This window comes from Aedes aegypti, chromosome 2 (assembly GCF_002204515.2).
Source record: "Aedes aegypti strain LVP_AGWG chromosome 2, AaegL5.0 Primary Assembly, whole genome shotgun sequence".
In the NCBI taxonomy this organism is placed as follows: Eukaryota; Metazoa; Arthropoda; class Insecta; order Diptera; family Culicidae; genus Aedes; species Aedes aegypti.
Genome location: NC_035108.1, coordinates 57,823,983 through 57,846,067, shown reverse-complemented (window position 1 = coordinate 57,846,067; position 22,085 = coordinate 57,823,983). Strand labels below are relative to the sequence as shown.

Below are 22,085 nucleotides of genomic sequence, written 5' to 3'. Positions count from 1 at the left end.
TGCAACGCAGACTGCATGGTCATGCATATTTATATTAATATTTTCAAGCGTTTAAATATAACACAAAACGAATGTTTTTGATTGCTTTTTATTTTTGGAATTCTGGAAAACCCATTGATGAGAGAATTAAAGGATCCCTCAAACATGACAAGAAAAAATTGTAATGTAGAAACGCCTGGATGATATTCAAAATGTATAAGTATTTACGGCATACGATTGCTGGAATATATAAGAACATCACAGCCCAAGATACTATCCTAACAATTCTCAAAGAATATCCTCATATAACCATTATTTTTTTTTCCAAGTTTTGCTGAACGCAAATTCCTACCGAAATACCTAAAAGATAATATTGTGATAACGAGGGTATCTAAAATATATCATGCTGGATTTATTGAAAATTTTTAAGGAAATTTTAAAGTTTACAAATTTTTTAAACTGCGAAACTGCGGGAAATAGAACATTTTTCTACAGTAAGGGTTGCCCTTAGCAACGGGTGTTTTACAATTTTCAAGGCTTTTTGTCTACAGCAGCGATGGGTTTCTTACAGTCCACCGATCTCTCCAATTTTAACTCCAGGAAATCTTCCAAAGATTCCTATAGAAATTCTTCAAAAAAAGCCTGCACAAGGATTCTTGTTGTTTACTTGAGGTGTTTTTTTAGATTTCTATTTAGGAAATCTCACAAAAATGTCTTCATGAGTAAAATAAAAAAGGTAAATAAATCAACTAACAAAATCTCAAAAAATCACCAGTTTTTGAACATTGTTTGTTCATGCACGTTGAAAAACGATTTTTCCGTAAAGAAATAGTAGATAAAATAAAGAAAGAGTTGAGGCAGGCCTGTCCTAGAATCATGGGTCAAATTGCATTAACAATATTATGTAGTGGGCCATTTTTTTAATGCACAAATATTCGCATAAACTAGACCCAGTAAATGAAGCCAAATGCAAGCATCCTGCCCGGGTTTTTCGTAGGATAGTTTAACAGCAGAGCGAGTATGATGCTAAGTACGTTTCCGATGCATGGTCAAATATCAGTGCTTGTAACGTGAGAATACAGCATGCGAACCCCTGAGCATGTGTCGGAGTTAGCTTTGTGTATGCATTGTTCACTATTAGTTTTCACTGTATCGCCAAATGTCAACTATAGGTAGTGCTAGTGAAAACAAGCGACAGAATGGCTGGATCAGAATTATTTTATTCTAAGAGATCACCGAATATGTAAGTTGTACTATATGTTTTATATATTAAGATTAATAAAGTATTATTTCCAGCTTTGTAGCATGTGGTAAAATCAAACTCAGCGTTTTATTTACCCTGCTGGAAAAGCGGTGATTCTGCCTTGTTTTCAACAGTGCTGATGTTTTTTGTTTCTCTCAGAAAATGAATCAATTACACTGTAGAACACGTTTTTGTTTCGAGCACCAAAATACCACTATTTATTTAATTTAGGGCTCCTGAATCCATTTCCATTTTCAAAAATATCGTAGCACGTCTCGTGCAAGTTTTCCAGCTTGTATGGCAATTTATTTGCTTAATTTGGCTCAGAATTAAAACTTCATGCATAAAAAGATACTTGCTCAAAAGTTATTTTTTTATGGTTTAGATAAGTATTGTATTTTCTCATATAAAAGAAACGAAGAATTTTGCGCAGATAATGCAAGCATATTAAAAAAGTGTATTTAATCAAAATGTAATCGTGCAATTTAAAAGAGCGGCCAATCATGCTCAGAATTAAATAGTAACTGAAGAAAATTGCGTATAGAATCTTATGAAAGTCCTGGCAAGGAGCATGAAAGTCCTGGCAATCTTGCTATACATTCTGTGGTAATCCTGCCCATGTTATCCGTGTCCAGAATTGTTAGTCGTAACCAGAATTCATTGCTTTTGTGAGAAGCCTGTCTATTTGTTTACAAATCTGTCAAAGATTCTGCGTTTATCTCGTCCTGGAATTTCCTTTTTTAGAGAGTATTACTCTAAGATTCAGTGGAAATGAAGTTTAATTGAAATTGAATATTTAGGATTTTGTCGATGGCTTTGTTGAAGGAAGTCATGGTAAAAAAAATGTTGTTCTAATCGTAACAATATCAATCTTAAAAACTAGTTTCTTTTTTACAATGAACATCGTATTGATCTTATCAAGACAGATTCTTGTGCAAAACAATTTCGATCGTTCTAGCTAGCTGAAAAATAATGCTGGAATAATATTTTGAATAATTCAGTATTTGAAAACACTATTTTGATAAATACCTAGCAAAATATTTGTCTCAAGATATGCAATGTAGTTAGCTTCGGTATTAAGATGGCCCATTTTTTAAGTAATTTTTTTATATGTACATATTCAACCAGTCTATGATTTTTTTTTCATTATTGGTTTAAAGATTCTCTAACCAATAGATAAAAGACAGCAACAAACCGGAAGACTTTTTGTTCAGATACAAAAGCATTTACCTAGGAAAAGTGAAATTCGGAAATCTAAAATGGTTGAAAATGTAATAAGGACCGTGTTCCCATACATATGGTCGATTTTCTTTACATAAACTTTAAGCTTGTTTAGTCAAACCCCCCACCCCACCTTACAGTTCACGAGTTCTGCTAAAATTCAAGCTTTTGGTGGTCCAAATGAAAAAAAAAAAACGGAGGTCTATAACTTAAGGTTTTTGTAGTTTGACCATCATGAGCCATTCTACTCGGTGCTCTAACTTTAAGTTAGTTAGATAGTTTTTTATTTTAATTTTTTTTTTTAAATTTCTTTATTAGTATCATTCCAAACATTACATTCATTTCTTATATCTAGGTGTTCTGTGTTATTAGACAACACTATCATCCTAATTTGGTAAAACAAATTTAAGATTTAATTAACATTTTGTTAACAACATATTACATTTCATTTGCCGTAGCAGTTCAGATTTTTTACAGGTGAGTTGATTTAACCTGCTTATAAGAGAAAAAAAAAGTTTTCAATATACTTAACCTAACTTAACCTAAACATATAACGCATTAATCGTGGCAATAGAAGATTTTAACGATTTTTGCCTGAAATTATTTATTATTTTACTAGTGGTCCCGGCAAACTTCGTTTTGCCATCAAGTAGGCTGTTGGAAAACGTCAAGAAATCCCCCATACAAATTACACCTTAGTCTTCTCCCGTTTTCCCGATAAATCCGGCGACTTTCCTGAATTTTTTCTTCGCACGAACACGTCGCATCCCTTGAGGAGTGCAACAGTGAAAATCTTGCGGCAATCCGTTGGACCGTTCTCAAGCCATTTCGTGACATACAAACACCACTCCATTTTTATTTATATAGATTTGAAATTTGTTCCAATGTTTCAACATTGGATATTCTATGTAACTCATTGGTACTATACCAGGGAGGAAGCCTCAGAATCATTTTCAAAATTTTATTTTGAATTCTCTGCAGAGCTTTCTTCCTGGTTTTACAACAGCTAGTCCATATTGGTACAGCATACAACATGGCTGGCCTGAAAATTTGTTTGAATATCAAAAGCTTGTTCTTAAGACAAAGTTTTGATTTTCTATTAATAAGAGGATAGAGACATTTTACATATTTATTACATTTGGCTTGGATGCCCTCAATGTGATTTTTGAAAGTTAAATTCTTATCTAGCATGAGCCCTAGATACTTAACTTCATCTGACCAATTTATTGGAACCCCTCTCATCGTGACAGCATGTCTACTTAAAGGTTTCAAATAAAGAGCTTTTGGTTTATGTGGGAATATTATTAGTTGAGTTTTGGAAGCATTAGGAGAAATCTTCCATTTTTGCAAGTATGAAGAAAAAATATCCAACCTTTTTGGCAATCGACTACAGATAACACGCAAGCTTCGTCCTTTGGCGGAGAGGCCTGTGTCATCCGCAAACAAGGATTTTTGACATCCCTGAGGTAACTCAGGTAAGTCAGATGTGAAAATATTGTATAATATTGGTCCCAAAATGCTGCCTTGGGGAACCCCAGCTCTTACAGGAAGTCTTTCAGATCTGGAGTTCTGATAATTAACCTGAAGTGTACGATTTGACAGATAACTTTGAATTATTCTAACAATGTATGTTGAAAAATAAAAGTTTTTTAATTTTACAATCAAATCTTCATGCCAAACACTGTCGAATGCTTTTTCTATGTCTAGAAGAGCAAGACCAGTAGAGTAGCCTTCAGATTTGTTGGAACGGATCAAATTTGTTACACGTAAAAGTTGATGAGTGTCGAATCTGTACAAAAAATACTTTCAAGAAGACACATACTGATGTACTTGAAAGTTTCGTTCATTAATTTGTTTTAGACATATAAAATTACAGTATTTTTATAAAACCTGGAAAAAACCTGGAAATATCAGGGAATTTCATTTTGCTAAACGAGTAACCCTGTCTTGATTGAGAATATTTTCGAACTCCTGAGTAACTTCATTTTCAATTGGACTAGTAAGTCCTAAATTAAAATTGTGCGCACTTTCAAACTGCATAGCAAGTTTTTGAGCTTTTTCGCAATTAGTTAGTAATAATTTGTTTTCCTCTTTCAATGCCAGTATTGGCTTCTGAGGTTTTTTCAAGATTTTAGATAATTTCCAAAAGGGCTTAGAGCCAGGGTCCAATTGAGAAATTTTATTTTCAAAATTTTTGTTTCTTAATTCTGGACAAACATTTCAAAAGGGCACATCGACATTGGTAAACAATAGCTTTGCAAGACGCTGCGGGGCTCAATTCCACTCGATCATACTCACCAATACCACTATCAGGAAGAGCTAACACTAATCTTCTTGATAATGGTGTTAGTTTGCGTGGGCGGGCCAAAATGGGCTCAACAGCAACGTTTCCGAAAAAAGGCTCAAGCCCTTTTCAAATGTTTGTCCAGAATTGAGCAAAACGTTTCTTGATTTCTTTCTGCAAATCCTGCCATATAATTTTCATAGCAGGATCGCGAGTGCGTTGAAATTGCCTTCTCCTCACGTTTTTAAGACGGATCAAGAGTTTAAGATCATCGTCTATAATCACGGATTCAAATTTTACTTCACATTTTGGAATTGCAATGCTCCGGGCTTCAACAATGGAATTTGTTAAAGTTTCAAGAGCATTGTCAATATCAAGTTTAGTTTCTAAAGAAATGTTAACATTAAGATTAGAGTCAACATTCGTTTTATATATATTCCAGTCGGCTCGTAAATAATTGAAAGTGGAGCTGATAGGATTGAGAATCGCTTCTTGGGATATTTGAAATGTAACAGGTATATGATCAGAATCAAAATCGGCATGAGTAATCAGTTGGCTACAAAGATGACTAGAGTCGGTTAAGACCAAATCAATCGTAGATGGATTTCTAGAAGAGGAAAAACATGTGGGGCTATCAGGGTATTTAATTGAGAAATATCCTGAAGAGCACTCATCAAATAAAATTCTGCCGTTGGAATTACTTTGAGAATTATTCCATGACCGATGTTTGGCATTAAAGTCACCAATGACAAAAATTTTTGACTTATTGCGAGTCAATTTACGCAAGTCAGTTTGGAGCAAATTAACTTGCTGTCCAGAGCATTGAAAAGGCAAATAGGCAGCTATGAAAGTATATTTACCAAACTGTGTTTCAACAGAAACACCTAAAGTTTCAAAAACTTTAGTTTCAAATGATGAAAACAGTTGATGTTTTATACGCCTATGAATGATGATTGCAACTCCCCCACAAGCCCCATCAAGTCGATCATTACGATAAACAAAAAAGTTAGGATCTCTTTTGAGTTTAGATCCAGGTTTTAAATACGTTTCGGTAATAACTGCTATATGCACGTTATTAACCGTAAGAAAATTAAACAGCTCGTCCTCTTTTCCGTTCAGAGAACGAGCATTCCAATTCAAAATATTTAAATTATTATTTGGATCCATTAGAAAAACGTAATCCAATAACAATTTGATTTGTAAATTTTACACCTACTTGGACTGCTTCAGTCATAGTGGTGGCTTTGAACATTGCATCAATCATTAGATTCAATTGTTCAGTTAGAAAATTAAAAACAGAGGCAGACATGTCATGTGATTTCCCATTAGAATTTCCGGTAGACGAAGAAGCGGAATTACCTGTGGCGGTAGGGTTTTTTCCATTTGATTTGAAACAAGTAGAATGGGTACCCATGGATCGAACAGGGGAGGAGTTCGAATTTCCTGCTACGATATCGCAAAGGATTTACCGTTCGAAATTGAAAGATTCGAACGGCTACCCGACGGATTAAAATTAGATTGTGAATGAGCATGATTATGATCTTCCTGATAGGTATGAGGTGGTGGGTTCTGGTAATTTCCTCCAGGTTTCTGGAAATGTTCCCATGTCACACGGACATCGAACATAAGTTTTGCTTTTTCTAAAGCTTTAATATTATTTAGTTCTTTTTTGTTAAAGTGAACTAAATAAAATTCTTGAGAAAGCCCTTTCCGAACAATGCCAGATTAAGTTCTCTTTTTCATAATGATTACTTGAACTGGGGAAAATCCAAGTAAATCATTTATTCCATTTTTGATCTCTTCAGGTGACTTATAGTCACTTGAGAGACCTTTCAAGACAACTTTGAACAAACGTTCAGTTTTGTCGTCATAAGTAAAAAAATTGTGCTTCTTCTCTTCAAGATGTCTGAGAAGAAGTTCACGATCTTTAAGAGTTTCCGGCAAAACGCGACAGTCTCCTTTCTTTGCGATTTGGAAGGAAACCTTGATTCCCGTAATGGAGTTCAAGATCTCCTGCCTAAATCCCCCAAATTCGGAACAACTGACCACGATAGGCGGCATTCTTTGCTTCCTCACTTGAATCAAAGAGCCTGGGCTAGAGGCTGCTTCGATTTGGTGTTCGGAAAATTTGTCTAGAGCATCGAACTGATTGCTCATTTCTATACAATTCATTTCACCCTTGGAAGAAGGTTCGCATTCCGGAGAAACGTCCTTTCTTCCATTCTTGCCACGTTTAGTGACAGTTTTAAATCCCACTTTTTTGGAAGGAAGTTGTGAATTCAGAGATTCACCCTTCCTTTTATTTGTTGTTGCAACCATGTTTAGTGAATAAGAAGACGTGACCTTCGAGAGGTTTTTTCCCAAGACGGTGTCCAAGAAGGATTACCACCGCTAGCTTTCGCCAACGGGTCCAACGAAAAATCGAAGGCACGGGTCCAAACAAGGATCGTAAAGGGATCAATAGTAGAAAAAAAAGTACTGAAAAGTACTATTTTAGTAGCACTGAAAAGTACTGTTTTGAATTGTAGCACTGAAAAGTACTGTTTTATTGCTTTAGGTAGTTTTTAAGAAAACTTCCAAGAGCAGAGAGAATTCGTGTACGCACAGCACGAAGGTACGATGCGCACTGTGTTGGTTGGATAGTGAACGAGCCAAGGTTAAGTCGTTCGTTGTCATCCATAAGTTTTCAAAATTTCCAAGTTATCTGGTACTGATATCCAAATAAAGGAACAAATAAAATCGTTATCGTTTTATCTTCAACCCTTCTTGAAAACATTTTGAAAGATAGATAGAAGTATTGTGAAAAATAAGATAAATTTATTTGAATAATAAAATAAAAAAATCATTTTAAAAGATTTTTGTTGACCAAAATTTTCTTGCTCTTCACCTTCTGCTTGTGTCAATCTCCTAGTGGTATGACGCAACAGGCGCTGCAAATTCGAGAAGAATATTTTTGGAACCACTCAAAACAACCACTCCGACTCACAACATCATCAGCATAACCGTGTGCATTAAGGATTGCAATTTTTCTACTTATCAGAGAAACAAACAGCGAATTTGAACGTTGTGTTTATGAACAAGTATAAACGATGACAGTATCACAACGCGTTATTGTTTAAACATATCCCTTCTTATAGATATCGATCATCATTTTTTCACCTATGATCAACTTTCATTGTTATTTATTTGAAAATAAAGAAGCGAAATAATCGTAATCGTTTTCGCTTCGAATGACCAACAACGCACAAATGGATCGTTACTTGATTCCCAACATTCCCGTTATCTGATCAGTCGCTAACCACAACAACAACAACATGAATCGCTGATGTGGTGTGTCGATCGATGCACAGAAAAAGACGTTATCATTCCTCACTATCAATGTGCAGCAGTGGTTAATGATAAATCAGCACTTTTCGCCAATAAGAATTTCGCGCGCACTTGTTTTCACGTTGGTGCGCGCCGGATCGAGCTTCCCACAACAATGCCTGGCCTGGCGTGTTTAGACGATAGAAATTTGGCCCCGTCCATGGCAAAGAAAAAAACGTTCAACCCATCATCAATGAAAATATCGCTAAAAATAGAGACAAGCTACACATGGGAAGAGGCGATCGTGAATTCTAGTACCGCACTGGCACCTTACACATATTCGCCAATGTCACTTGTGCTTCTATCGGTCGCCGCGCATATCTTATCACCAACCCTCTCCGCTCGAGTTCTGTCTGAGACCGTGTCTTCCTCACCGTCACTTATCACTTATACGAAAAAAAAAAACGGTCTTTCTGTGTCCGTCTATGATGATGATGTTATTTTTCACTGCTCAAGTGACTTACCTTCTGCTTTAGATATTTGACGTCATAGTCCATGGAAGGTGACTCTGGATGCACGTACGGGTAACCTCCGGTGGCAATGGTAATATCGGGATTGTTCTTGCTAAGCAGATACTCGACCAGGTCGGACGAATGCTTGAAGCGCTGGTTCTCGCTGACCGTGTCGCCACGGACCACAAACAGATTCCAATTGCCCATATCGACGAACTTGTCCACCTGGGTCTCGGTAATATTGTAGCAGGATATGTGATTCATAACGGAACAGTGAGGCACAATTTTGGCGGTCATTTTGAGCATCGGGGTATCGACGAATCGCTGGTACTGAAGGTTGTTATCCGAAATCCACGGTAACGAGCAGAACATCGGCTTGGGACTTAGACGACTCAGATCCAGTACAAAGTCCTCTTTGGGTATCAACTCAATCGAGTAGGACAAACGGTCCGAGCTGGTCCATTGCTGGATCACTTGCTTCAGATTTCGGCTGTTCTCGTGACTGTGCATGGCCTCTGCCGGACTGGCCCTGCCTTTGGCGTAGTCGGTGCTGCTATTGGGAGGATCGGATTCTACTGTGAGATGATGCATGATGATGCTCGTGGTTCTGCTACTGCTGCTGCTGTTGGCCTCTCGCCTATGACCGTCTGTGGCGAACGATAATTTTAGACTGATTTGAAGGCGGTACGGTTCGTCTACCAATACTTACCGACTAAGCTGGTTAAATAGTCACGCGCGTCGTGCTGAGCTGAGAAAGGGACCCACGGTGGTCCCCCGGAACGTTATTATCAGAAAAAAAATATATCCTTCACATCCGTACTCACCAGTCGATTTCTATAATTTAACTGCATATCTGAGCAAAATTGAGAAAGAAAAGTAAGACCCGTGTTGATGGTTAGTCAAAAATTTGTCTTAATCCAAATGCTAATAGCTTTTTTGAAAAATTATTGAAATTGGATGCATCTGCAGGGTGTCGACTTAATATTGGAAATAAAATTCCCTGACTTTCCCTGACCTTCCAGTCGTTTTCCAGAAAAATTCCAGGCCACTCAATTAATTAATTTGAACCAAAATTAGTAATCCAAGAAAGATACATATCCGAAAATTTGCATGATGTAAAGTTTCACATACACATCATACTAATATTCAGTTTATTCATACTAGGTCGTATGAATAAACTGAAGAAAAGCTATTACTTTACTGAAATATATTTGTCAGATAACATTTTTTAGCGTTTATTCAAGTTGATATGATTAAACTGAGCAATTGATCAAAGATGTACTCGGCTACTGAACTACTTCAAATATAATTTCACAAATTTCAGGCATAAACGACAATTCTGGACCCTTTCCTGATTATACCTTATTACAACTTTTTTATATAAGAAGCAACGATCATCCACCATGCTTTTTAAGTGCAAGAAATTTATCCTGAAATTTGGCTATTACTTTTTCCAGGTAAAATTCTAGCCAATGCCAAAAAACTTTTTTGGAGAAAGGCTTCAAGAAATTCCACATAGATTTCTCAGGAATTCCTCTTGAAATTCTTAAACATAGTTTTACAGATATTCCTTCAATACTTTACCATGACGATTTCCCCTAAAAACTCCTTATCTCCAGGGTTTTCTAAAAATTGTTAGAGTATTTCTTTCAATCTTGAATTTCTTTAAGAATAGAATTTGGATTTTTCAGGATTGTTTCAAGAATACGTCTAAAGATATTTTTCAGAAATCACATAGAGTTTTTCCCAAAATGTATTCATTTTTTTTCTTAGAATATTTTTAATAATGCTTCACGATGATTAGTTAAATGTAATTTATTTTAGGTATGATTTTAGGATTCCTAGATTTTCTCCTCAAGGAGTTTATCTAAGTATTCTTAAGATGAAGATGCAACGAAGCCACACCTAAAATGTTCAAAAGCACAAATCTAGAGAACCAAACAGCTGTTTAAGCTCCCAACATGATCGATTGGTCACACGCTGATGATGATCAATCAATCCAATTCTCAGAGCGAACGATTACTTGGTCCACGAGATTTATGCTCTCGGAAATTTGAGATGTGGCTTCGTTGTATCTTCAATTCAATTATCAACAAAGCCAAATTTCGAATTTTCAAGCTCACAGATCTAGAGAACCTGACAACCATTCGCGTTGAAAATTTGATGGGTTGGGTTCTCGACTGCTTGTTGAGAAGATTATTTCAAACAATATTCCTGAAATTTCTGCTTTTCAATAATGTTCTGGATTAAAATAAATCAAGAAATTTGGAGAGGCATCCTCAGAATTTCTAGAGTATCTCCTGGGTATATCGTAACTGGTTATATCTGTAAGAAAGCTCCTGATAAAAATTCTGAAGAAAGGCGGTACTATCTGAACAAACTATTTCCAGAAATAACTTGGAACAAAAAAAAAAGAAATATCCTGTCCATATCCTAATATCTGAAACATACGTACTTTCGACAATTTTTTTTTATTTTCTCATGCAGAACATTGAACCGAAAAATTGTACCATCATCAGGAACACAAAACTAGAAAACCAAACAGTGTTAAGAGTTGAAAAATCGATCGATTGAGCAACCTTTTTTTTCAAATAAATTATTGTTTGATTCATCATAGGGTAAGTGTTCCCTTAGTTGTGGGTGTTCCTATAGTTGCGGTAGTGCCGTTTTCACTGATTTTATTCCATCAGCCACATAACCGACACTGCCAATCGACGTGTTGGCTTGTTTATACACGGAATAGTTGAAAAGAGCGTCCAAATTGCTTGAAAACTGATGAAAAATCACTGAATTTGCTAAAACTGTTCTTGCTTGTACCAATAGTTGCGGTAAAGTGTTCCTATAGTGGAGGATCCCATAAGAAAACAACGGATACCACAACTATAGGAACACAAATTAAAAAAATACCGCAACTAAAGGAACAGCGTACCAATAGTGGAGGTATTATTTTTCACTGACATGCAGTGGATTACTGCGATGAAATCATTTTTCTCATTAAGTCAATGGTCGTTACTTTCCGTTCCAACATCAACATGTGCATCAATTGCGCTTCTTGAATTAAGGTGGTTAAATGAAGTTCAATCGCGCTTAGTACCTCCACTATTGGTACATCTACCCTATTTGTGATCCTAAAAATTTGAGATACGGCTTTTATTCATCATCACTTAAACACGAAAATCCTTATTGGTTTTTCTCTATACTTAGTTTCACAAGTTCTACTCGATATTTTGAGCAAACTTGTAAGGATTGATACAATTTGATGTAGTGAACGGCATTTTTTTCAAGATTTTGTGCTAAATGCGCCAAACTAGGCAATTAGTTGATCTAGGAAACTTAACAACAACATATTTTTAAAGCAATCCAAGCCAATTTAGAAGAAGTTGTTCGGAGAGTACTGTTGATGCTTTTCAATTCAGAAAATTTGAAGTACAGTTTACTCTATTATGCATAAGACCATTTCCTCAATGGTTAACTGCAATTTTGAAAGATTCATTACCCTCTTTATTCCATATATCGTATTGCTGACTTAGCCTGACAATATCATTTCAGACAATCAACTCGTTTGATGTTGTAGTATTGATATTTTTTCCCTTACCTCAAGTGAAATTCCCTGACTTTCCCTGACTTTCCAGGTCAAAAATTGAATTCCCTGACATTCCCTGACTTTCCAGGTTTTTCCAGGTAGTCGACACCCTGATCTGAAAGCATTCGATGGCAAATTTAGTCCTTTTCTGTAAGTTGCTTGACCATGATTGTTGGCCACCGATGATGTTCTAGATTTTCGGAGGCCAGGTTTAAAACACATTTTTCCTATCGCTCGTATTTTTGAGTTGTGCGAAGTTTTATTCATGTTAATGATTTTCCTATGGAAACTAGAATCAAATGAAATTCAAATGCAAGGGGATGCACTAAGATTGGTTGAAAACTTTCGAAATATGGCCAATTCTGTAAAACTGGTTCCGGAATATGAGGTCAGTCATATCAAACTGTGCATCAAATTTCAAGATTATGCTGACCACACCAGTGGCTCGGGAAGTGGGTAGGACAGGTCGCACAAAAACACCTGGGTAGGACACTCAAAGGATTGTCCTCCCCACGATTTAGCAAAAAAAAAAAATAAGATCAGCAGAAAACTTGTAAAATAAATTAAACTATGCTTCGGAGAAATTTCAGAGACTATTAAGGGTCCAACAGGCTCTTCATGAATTCTATCTCAGATTCCCCTAAGAATAGCTTCAGGAATTATCATAGTGTTTTTATTTAGATTTTTGCAGAGTCTCTTACAGGGATCTCTTTCAAAATTGTTCTAGAGATTTATTTACTAATTTTCCCAGAAATTCTATTTTACAAAGGATGCTTAGAAGATTTTTTTTAGAATAAGGAGTGTATCGAAAAGTAGTCGCAAACTTTCAAAACAGTCTAAAAAATAATGGGTTGAACATACAAACAATGTTTTGATCAGAAATGCTTTACAATGTATTTAAAAATGATGATGCGGTGATATTGTTTCAATAAAGTGGCATTTTGCATGATAATTTTGCAAATTACTAACAGATGTCGATGAAAATCTTGCACACCTCTGAAAAAATTGATATGTTAATAAATGTGTTAAATTTTAAGAAAAAATGATTTTTGTTTATGCAAATATATTCTGTGCCACAACTCTCATGACATAGTGTAAAACATATTTTGAAAAATTTATTAACAAGCATTTAAGAGCAAATACAAAAATCGAAAAAAGTCGATTTTCAAGGACCTCGTTTTTTGATTTTTTCTTTCTACACGTTAATGCTAATATCGAACGATTGTAATGAATAAACAATTTTTTTTTTTGATTGGAAAAGTTTCTTTGCATATTTATGAAGTAACGTTAGCAAAAAATGTTACTCTATATAATTACCGCTGTATATGACAGAGCTTCAAAAGTTGATTAAACAAAAGTGACTTTCTGAAACCGACCTTGTTCCAATAATTGAGCTTTTTTAGAGCAATAATTTTTTTTTTGAATTTCCTTTACGTGCTGTGTGAAGTAAACATATTTTCCGATAGAATAAGCTTTTCATCCTATTTTGTTTGATATACATTTTGTTCAATACAAATCATCCAATTTTCAGAAGACACTTCAAAAATGTAATTTTGTGCAAGATTTTATTTTCCATGCTTTATAAACCTTATTGTATTTATATTAAGACTGCATATTATTCAATTTTTTTTTATTTCAATTTTTGATGACATTATGAAGATTTGCGTGAAAAAAGCTTTCAAAAAGATGAACTATGCTCTGAGATATACCGTTTTGAATGTTTGCGACTACTTTTCGATACACTCCTTATGCTCCAGGTTTCCTTGCGACTACCTCCAGTAATTTCCTATCATTGAGTTTTCACCAGATATGTTTTTCACTATGTCTTCAACTGAGTTCTCTAGTTGTATTTCTAGGAGATCTTTCTAAGATTTCCACATGTTTCTACAGAATTGAGGAAATCCTCAAAGGTTTATTTTCAAATTTTTGAAAAAAAAAAATCGCTGTGAGTTTTTTTAGGAAAGCCTGCAAGAATTTCTTCTGTTCATGTGAATTTCTTCAAGAATACATCCACGATTTATCCCAGAAATCCAAAATTTCTTAAGGGTTCTTCGAAAAAAAAAACAATTATTTACTTAAAAATTTCTTCAGCATTTCATCCAAGTATTACTCCTGCAGTTTTTCCAAACATTTAAAAAAAAGTTTTCCCAAAAATTCTCATGCAACTTTTGAAAGTTTATTTAAGTTTTCACACCAGCTAATACTAGGGTGCCGGTGCCATTAGTGGATTACCTGGGAAAATATAAAAAGAGTGATAAAGCTAATTTTTTAACATAAAATCGCTTGGGCCACTATTGGTACACGTGTTCCAGTAGTTGCGCTAGTGCTCCAGTAGTAGACGTTCGGGAATGATACAAGGAATTTTAAACAAAATAGTAAATTTTTACATAGGTTTAACATTTTTCCCTCGGAATAGTAACTTATATCTTTCGAAGCATAAAGATCAGCTGCGGGACTTTTCTTCATTTTTATACATTCATTTTAAAAACGGCTTCCATCCGTTGATCCACTACTGGAACACGAGGGAGGTGGTGCAAGGGAGCATTTTTTTTTGCGTAAACTTAATTATTTATATGACTTTTTGATGAAATAAAAAGCTAAAATTTGGCAAATTGACTAAACTAGAGGCGATCTATCCACCAAAAATAGCACATGTCGTTTTTATCGAAAAATGTACGCTTTATTCCATCGTCCAATCTACTGGTACATTACAACCATTGGTACCGGCACCCTATACCAATTTTCCCAATAATTCCTCCGATCATTCCTACACAAGCTTCTATAGAGATTGTTTCCAATGTTTTTCGAGGAATTCCTTTAGAAAATCCTGCTATCCCGAGATTCGATTGATTTTGTTTTTAAGTTTATCTTAGCAAATAATCTAGGAAATCCTCTGCAACTTACTCAAGAGTTCAGGCGTTATTTCAGAGATCATTGATGATTAATTGTGACTTTAATACTTCCACTAGTTTTATATGAGATAACTTCAGAATTCTCTTTAGAAGTTCTTCACGGATTTATTCTTCCAAAATATTTCATTGGCATTTTCCTGGAGAAAATATACCCGACCAGACGGAAGAAACAAGATTATAACAGAATGTTTTCCCCTGCTATGATATATTTATATCACCAGTTGTTATAAAACATGTACCGTTAGTAGTTAAAATAACAAAAATTCTAACAAAATTTTCATCAAATTAAACTAATATATAACAAACCCTGTTACAATTATATCAAAATGATTACAGAATGTGTTGCAAGGATGTTACAAAATAACAAAGTTATTGCAAACTGTGTTACTGTTTATGACATCGGATGTTATTTACAACAAACTTATAAATGCGATGTCAAAAATATAACAAATTTTGTTATAAATTTATTACTAAAAATATAACAAGTTGAGAACAAAGCCATCTTGATAACAAAATTTTATCAACTTCTGTTATTTTTAACAGCTGCTGATAGAAATGTGTTATAATCTTGTTATTTGGTTCTGGTCGGGTAAGTATGACAGGAGGAATTTCTGAAGAAACCTTAGAAGAAATCTCTGAGGGAATTGCTGAAGGTATCTTTAGAGAAATCTAGTTGAAATCTTATATTAACTCTCAAAGACAGTTTTATAGGAAATCCCTAGAAAGGTTGATTAATCATTGGATAAAATCTTAGAGGAATTGAGACTTTCTTGAAAAAAATCACAAAGAATTTCAGGAGGAATTCTGAAGAGTCTCTGAAGAAATTCTGTTTCTGTGGTTTTCTTTGAGTAAATCTAGGTTGAATTCTTGAGGCATCCAAAACAAAATTCCCTAGTCAAACTCTTTAGGAAATTTTCGGAGTAACATCTAAACATTTTATCTTAAAAAATTGCAGATGAAATTCCTGGGGAAAATCACGTAATTCCTAAATAATCTTGGATCTTGAAATGCCTGCTCTGATGCTATGAAGAATCAAACTCTTCAAGAAGGAACTGCCTGAACTCCTGGCTTCTAATAGGTTTCGTTTTGTTTTCTTAATTCCTGTTACGACTCTTCACAGCCTCTTTCTGAATCTTTTAAAGTCTCTTTTTTCAGGCAATAGGTCTCTAATTTCCTATTTTAAGCCACTTGCGTAGTCTGGTGTGAAAATGAGGGGGTTAGAAGCAAAGGGGTGTCAGTGAAAGAAAAACTCAGTTTTGAGAAAATCTACTTCGAACTTTGAATGAAATTTTTTATTCCATACAAATTGTATGAGAGCCGTCTATTGAGCGGATAAGTCACTTGAAAATATCTTTAGAACGCTTGGAAACAGAAGAATTTCCTCAACTCAAAACCGATCAAAATGTCACTTACACCCCTTTGCGTTTGAGCCCTTTGAATACGGTAACTTGAAATTTCCAGTCTAGGATTCCATAGGGTTAAAATTTTTCTTAGCTTCAATGTGCACACAATATTTTCCAACGTTTGTCCTACCCATGGTTTCGAATGTGGACGCGCCTCTGGACCACACTGTAACAGGGTACAGTTGCCCTGGAGCAGTGGTTCCCAACCTTTTTGAAGTTACTGAGGACTTCGAAAATATTCTAAATCAATATAACGTTTTCGAAAATGCCTGGGAGACTGATTTAGAAGAAGTGAGAACTATTATTAAAAAATTCAAAAATATAAAAGCTCCTGGCGATGATAGAATTTTCTACATCCTCATCAAGAAACTTCCAGAAAGTAGCTTATTTTTAGTTGATATATTTAACAAATGTTTTCAATTAGCATATTTTCCTGACAAATGGAAAAATCCTAAGGTTGTTCCAATTTTAAAACCAGACAAAAATCCTGCAGAAGCTTCTAGCTATTGTTCAATCAGTTTGCTTTCCTCCATCAGTAAACTTTTTGAAAAGGTTGTTTTGAACAGCCCACATCAACGAAAATTCAATTTTTGTCAATGAACAGTTCGGATTCCGCCATGGACATTCGACCATTCTTCAACTTTTACGTGTAACAAATTTGATCCGTTCCAACAAATCTGAAGGCTATTCTACTGGTCTTGCTCTTCTAGACATAGAAAAGCATTCGACAGTGTTTGGCATGAAGGTTTGATGTAAAATTAAAAAAAACTTTAATTTTCCAACATACATTGTTAGAATAATTCAAAGTTATCTGTCAAATCGTACACTTCTGGTTAATTATCAGAACTCCAGGTCTGAAAGACTTCCTGTAAGAGCTGGTGTTCCTCAAGGCAGCATTTTGGGGCCAACATTATACAATATTTTCACATCTATCTTACCTGAGTTACCTTAGGGATGTCAAAAATCCTTGTTTGCGGATGACACAGGCCTCTCCGTTAAATGACGAAGTCTGCGTGTCATCTGTTGTCGATTGCAAAAAAGTTGGGATATTTTTTCTTCATACTTGCAAAAATGGAAGATTTCTCCTAATGATTCCAAAACTCATCTAATATTATTCCCACATAAACCAAAAGCTTTTTATTTGAAACCTTCAAGTAGACATGTTGTTACGATGAGAGGGATTTTGATGAAGTTAAGTATCTAGGGCTCATGCTAGATAAGAATTTAACTTTCAAAAATCACATTGAGGGCATTCAAGCCAAATGTAACAAATATGTGAAATGTCGTAAATTTAATTCGTAGTGATTATAACGGTGTTAAAAGTTGTAATAAAAACAACCGTTCGATTTGGGCACAGTTCAATTGAGGCAACTTGCACATTTTTAGCATGTTGCCGAAATCGTCCATAAATGCGGCCCGTAATTTTGTAGAATACACAAACAAGCTACTTATCATTTTTATTTGAAATGAGTTTTAATTGAGCTAGTTATATGTTATAAACCTAGTTAATGACATCAACCAAATTTTACAGGCTATGAAACTTCAAGAGCCTGATAGGAATCTTCGAGTGCTCGTAAGAAATCTACAGGAACACGTTAGGACTCTGAAGCATGTTGCTAGGAATCCGCAGGATTCCGCATAGAATTTTCAGGAATTACCATCTTAGGATTTCGTTGCGAATTAGCTGAAAAATGTTCAAGCCTCTGATGAAATTTTTTTAAAAGTACATTATTATTATGCTTTACTAGCACTTCCCAAATTCGTCTGGAAACCATCTCAAAATCTACGCCCGAAATACTCATAATACCACTAGAAAACCAAATTATTTCAATAGGAATTCACAAGATGCCCTATAATTTTTAAGAGTTTATTAGGAATCACCAGATTTGGAACAAAATAATCCCCAATAACCAATTATACATTCTCAGGATTCCGCAAGTAATTCTCAGTGTCCGATCTGAGTCTTTGAACATTCCAAAGAACCCGTTGAAAGACGAAATTTTATGATTGAAACTGTGTGAGTCATATAAATTTTTGTTGCTTTAGTGTCAGTGCTTTTGCTTTGTTCAAACAAGCTGTACCAAAACTGTAGAAAAGTGGTTTTATTAAATGTATCACCTACTTACATACTCAAGTGGGCTAGTCGCTCAGTATCAATGCCTAAGAAAAATAGGGTGGTCTCTTTATGAAATACTGGCGGAGGTTATGGGCTCATGAAACGTTTCGAATGCATGACCAATGACCATCCCGAAGTAAATATGGCATATGAAAGCCCTTAGTAGCTTGGTGGGATTTGAAGGAAAATCGACCAAAATGGAGCTCTGGAATATAGTTGGCCACCTTATGAAAAAAATACACCGACCCCTAAAACCTCCACCCCAAGAAGGTTAAAATTCTGAAGCAAAGTTACCAGTATGATTAACCTTCTCTTTCCTTTCCCATGTTAGCTCCAGACCTCCAGTGTCCGATGAACTTGAGACAAAGTAAACCAAATGAATATTAGGGTGTATATACCAATACCCGCATAGCTAAGAACAAATATTCGTATAAAATCGAAAAATAAAGCCTGTGGCCTTGTTTTTACATCATCTTACTGCTTTTTACCTTGGTTTTGTGAAAAAATTATGAAAACTCTACTTTTGTTTTATTTTCGCTTGTATCACTGTAAGAACACATGTGCCTATAGTAGCACTGTTTCTAATTTCTTTTCCTATAGTAGAAATCAAAATTCAAATCAAAACCGTATTTTTACAAAACTTATACCTATTTTTCCTTTAAAATGTGGATCAAAAGCAGATGTCGAAAAGTTTTTAATTCGTCGAATATTTTGTTCAATAAAATAGAGTTTCTCTTAGTAGTTCTACTATAGGAACAACAAGCAAGGGAGCTTAAATTTTAAGCAAAACTATTTATTTCGATCAATTTTTGAGCAAAATCGAGCTATTACATAGATAAATGGCGCCTGACTTCTTCTTGGCATTACGTTTTCACTGGGGTAGAGCCTGATTCTCAGCTTAGTGTTCTTATGAGCACTTCCACAGTTATTAACGGAGAGCTTTCATTGCCAAAGTTTCGCATTCGTATATCGTATGGTAGGTACGACGATACTCTATGCACGCTCAAAAAAGCGTTCTGGAAAACGTGAACTGTCAAAAATACACCGTGAACTACCATGATTGGTCTCGTATACATGATCTAGTTCACGGTGTATTTTTGCTTGTTGACGAGTTCACGCCTGCTGTTCACGGATACGAGAACGGATTTTTTTCTGTGTGCCCAGGGAAGTCAAGCAAATTTCCATTACGAAAAGATCCTGGACCGACCGGGAATCAAACCCAGACACCTTCAGCATGGCTTTGCTTCGTAGCCGCGAACTCTAACCACCCGGCTAAGAAAGACCCCGGAACACCGACCCTATGCAATAGATATTTAAAATTATTTCGCAAATTTTAGCACATTTGCAACATTCTTTGTTCAAATACTTAAAAAGCGTTTTTTAGAAAACAAATAGTCGATCGAAGTAGAGGGAAAATGGTTTTAAAAAGGTAACTTTAAAACAGATCCTACGTTTTTTTTTTAAATTACCCAGACATGCATCATGGCCATAGAAATCAACTGATGAGCACCGATTTGATGAAGTTTTTTTTCTTTCTGGTTATAACGGTCTGGGGAGCACCGTGGTACCACTACCCATCAAAGTAAGTAACAGCTGATGAAGTTTGAGCGCCACAAACACGAGAGAGCGAGAGCGAGCATTGCGCATTGGTCCCAGGAGAAACGGAGAATATTTGAAGCTCATTCGGAGCAACAAGTGTACATCATCATCAGCACAGCCAGCGTGCTAGAACTAAATAAATAAATTAATCTTATTTTGCTTCTCCTACCACCGATGATCGTACAGTGAGCAAACAGACGACACTAATCTAATCTGCCTTTGTTTGCAGTACTAGAACAAGTTCGTTCATAGATAGACGACCGAACGACACAATGCGACAATGAATGTTCACTGTGATTTCGTTGTGCTATGCTATCTCTGCAGTAGGTAAATACTTACCGTGACGAAAGTTATGATTCTGCTAAATAGCATCAGCGTGAATATTTGAGCAGACTTGGTATGCTCGTTTCCCGATTGGCAATGATCACTTTCACTCTGATTAGTTATCAGTATTACTCAGTGTATTTGCCTTTCTACTTAGTATGGCTGTACCGAAAAGTTATTATTTCTATTGGCTTGTTCTTTGTTGTTTGGTCATCATTTACCCGCATCCAAAGCCAGGTGAAGTTTGTAAAGAGTACTGTACCTACCAACTGATATGCAGAGAATGTACAATTTCAGGCTTCCCATCGCTATTGGTACAGGGTGTCAAAAAATTATCTAAACAGGGATTTTTTCTTTTAAATTTGAACTAAACCTGTATTTTGAAACAGCAATATCTTTGCTAAAACATAAATATTTAATTTATTTGAAAAAGCATATTATGTGCCGTCAAAACTCTTCACAAATCACGTAACACTTGAAGGAAGGGTTCATACAAAAAGTGTTACGGACGGAGAAGTGGGGATGAAAAAAATACAATTTTTGGCGTTCCGTAATAAAGGTTTGCTGCCTAGATGCTTTTAGTAACGATACCCATATCTCAAGATAAATCTCGTTATATGTATGAAATCATTCGTTTGAACTACGGAACAGTTTCATAGCATATTATGTATTCATATTCGTAATTACAGTCGTAAATGCAGTCTCTATTAGAGATTTCATTGACTGCATCAAAACTAAACTGTACTGTACTCTCCTCTACTCGATATTCGGTTTCTTAATATCAAGTTAGAGAACCATAGTAAAAGTTGGTTTTCATGGCTACCTCGATGGTCCTCGATGATCGCATTTGGACTGGTTTTGTGTTCTATAACTCGAACCCTCCCCAGCTAGATGGTTCCTTCAATGCTTAGTTATAGAGAGTTGACTGTAATATATATAAATAAAAATAGAATGTTTTTCGTATGTCACAAGTTGGCTCGAATTCAAAGAATTCTTTCACTGTTGCATTTATTCAGAACTGTGACGCATTTGTGGGATAGAGGAGTTTAGGACATTGGTCCAATGCATATTTGAAACTCTATGATTCATTCAAAAGGACTTTGTTTTTCGAAGTTCGTAGGTATTTAACAAAAATGAAAAAAAAGTGCATACAATATTTTCCATCTTCGGATTTTTGCATGATTCCAAACAATTATTTGATTAATACATTAGATCCGCATGATTTCCGTCCTCATAAAGTTCACTTATAAAGGAATGATTTAAAACAAAATCATTTTTCGTGTCGGATTTTCGTCTTATATAAATCAATTTTTTTTTCGCTACATTTGAAAGTTTAGTGCTTATAAACAGTCCGTGCATAAAGACCAAATTTTGAAGAACAACATACTGAAATAATTGAACTTGTAGGAGCCTTTCTATAATAATAGTGGTGTGTATAATACTGTTTTTAGCAAAATTTCTGGTAGAATACTTGGAAAAGTATAGTATATTATACACCTTCGTGATTGATAACGTGCAGGGTTGTCCGAAATCATACATTCTTTAGGCAGACAATGTCAAAGAGTTTTTTGTTTTCTTCAAGCAGTGGCGCGGATTGAAATTA

General features: G+C 35.3%; 1 protein-coding gene across 1 annotated transcript in view; it reads right to left on the bottom strand.

Moving 5' to 3' along the window:
- LOC5569213 (5,10-methylenetetrahydrofolate reductase) overlaps positions 1-20,730 on the bottom strand; it is a 31,846-nt gene extending 11,116 nt beyond the window's left edge. The window contains exons 1-4 of the mRNA XM_021840914.1: positions 20,498-20,730; positions 20,134-20,290; positions 9,255-9,293; positions 8,558-9,192 (exon numbers count right to left, since the gene is read on the bottom strand). Coding sequence (XP_021696606.1) covers positions 8,558-9,192; positions 9,255-9,293; positions 20,134-20,242 — 783 coding nt within the window. The 5' untranslated portion in view covers positions 20,243-20,290; positions 20,498-20,730. The remainder of the gene's footprint in view (positions 1-8,557; positions 9,193-9,254; positions 9,294-20,133; positions 20,291-20,497) is intronic.
- Between the last annotated feature and the right edge of the window lie 1,355 nt (positions 20,731-22,085).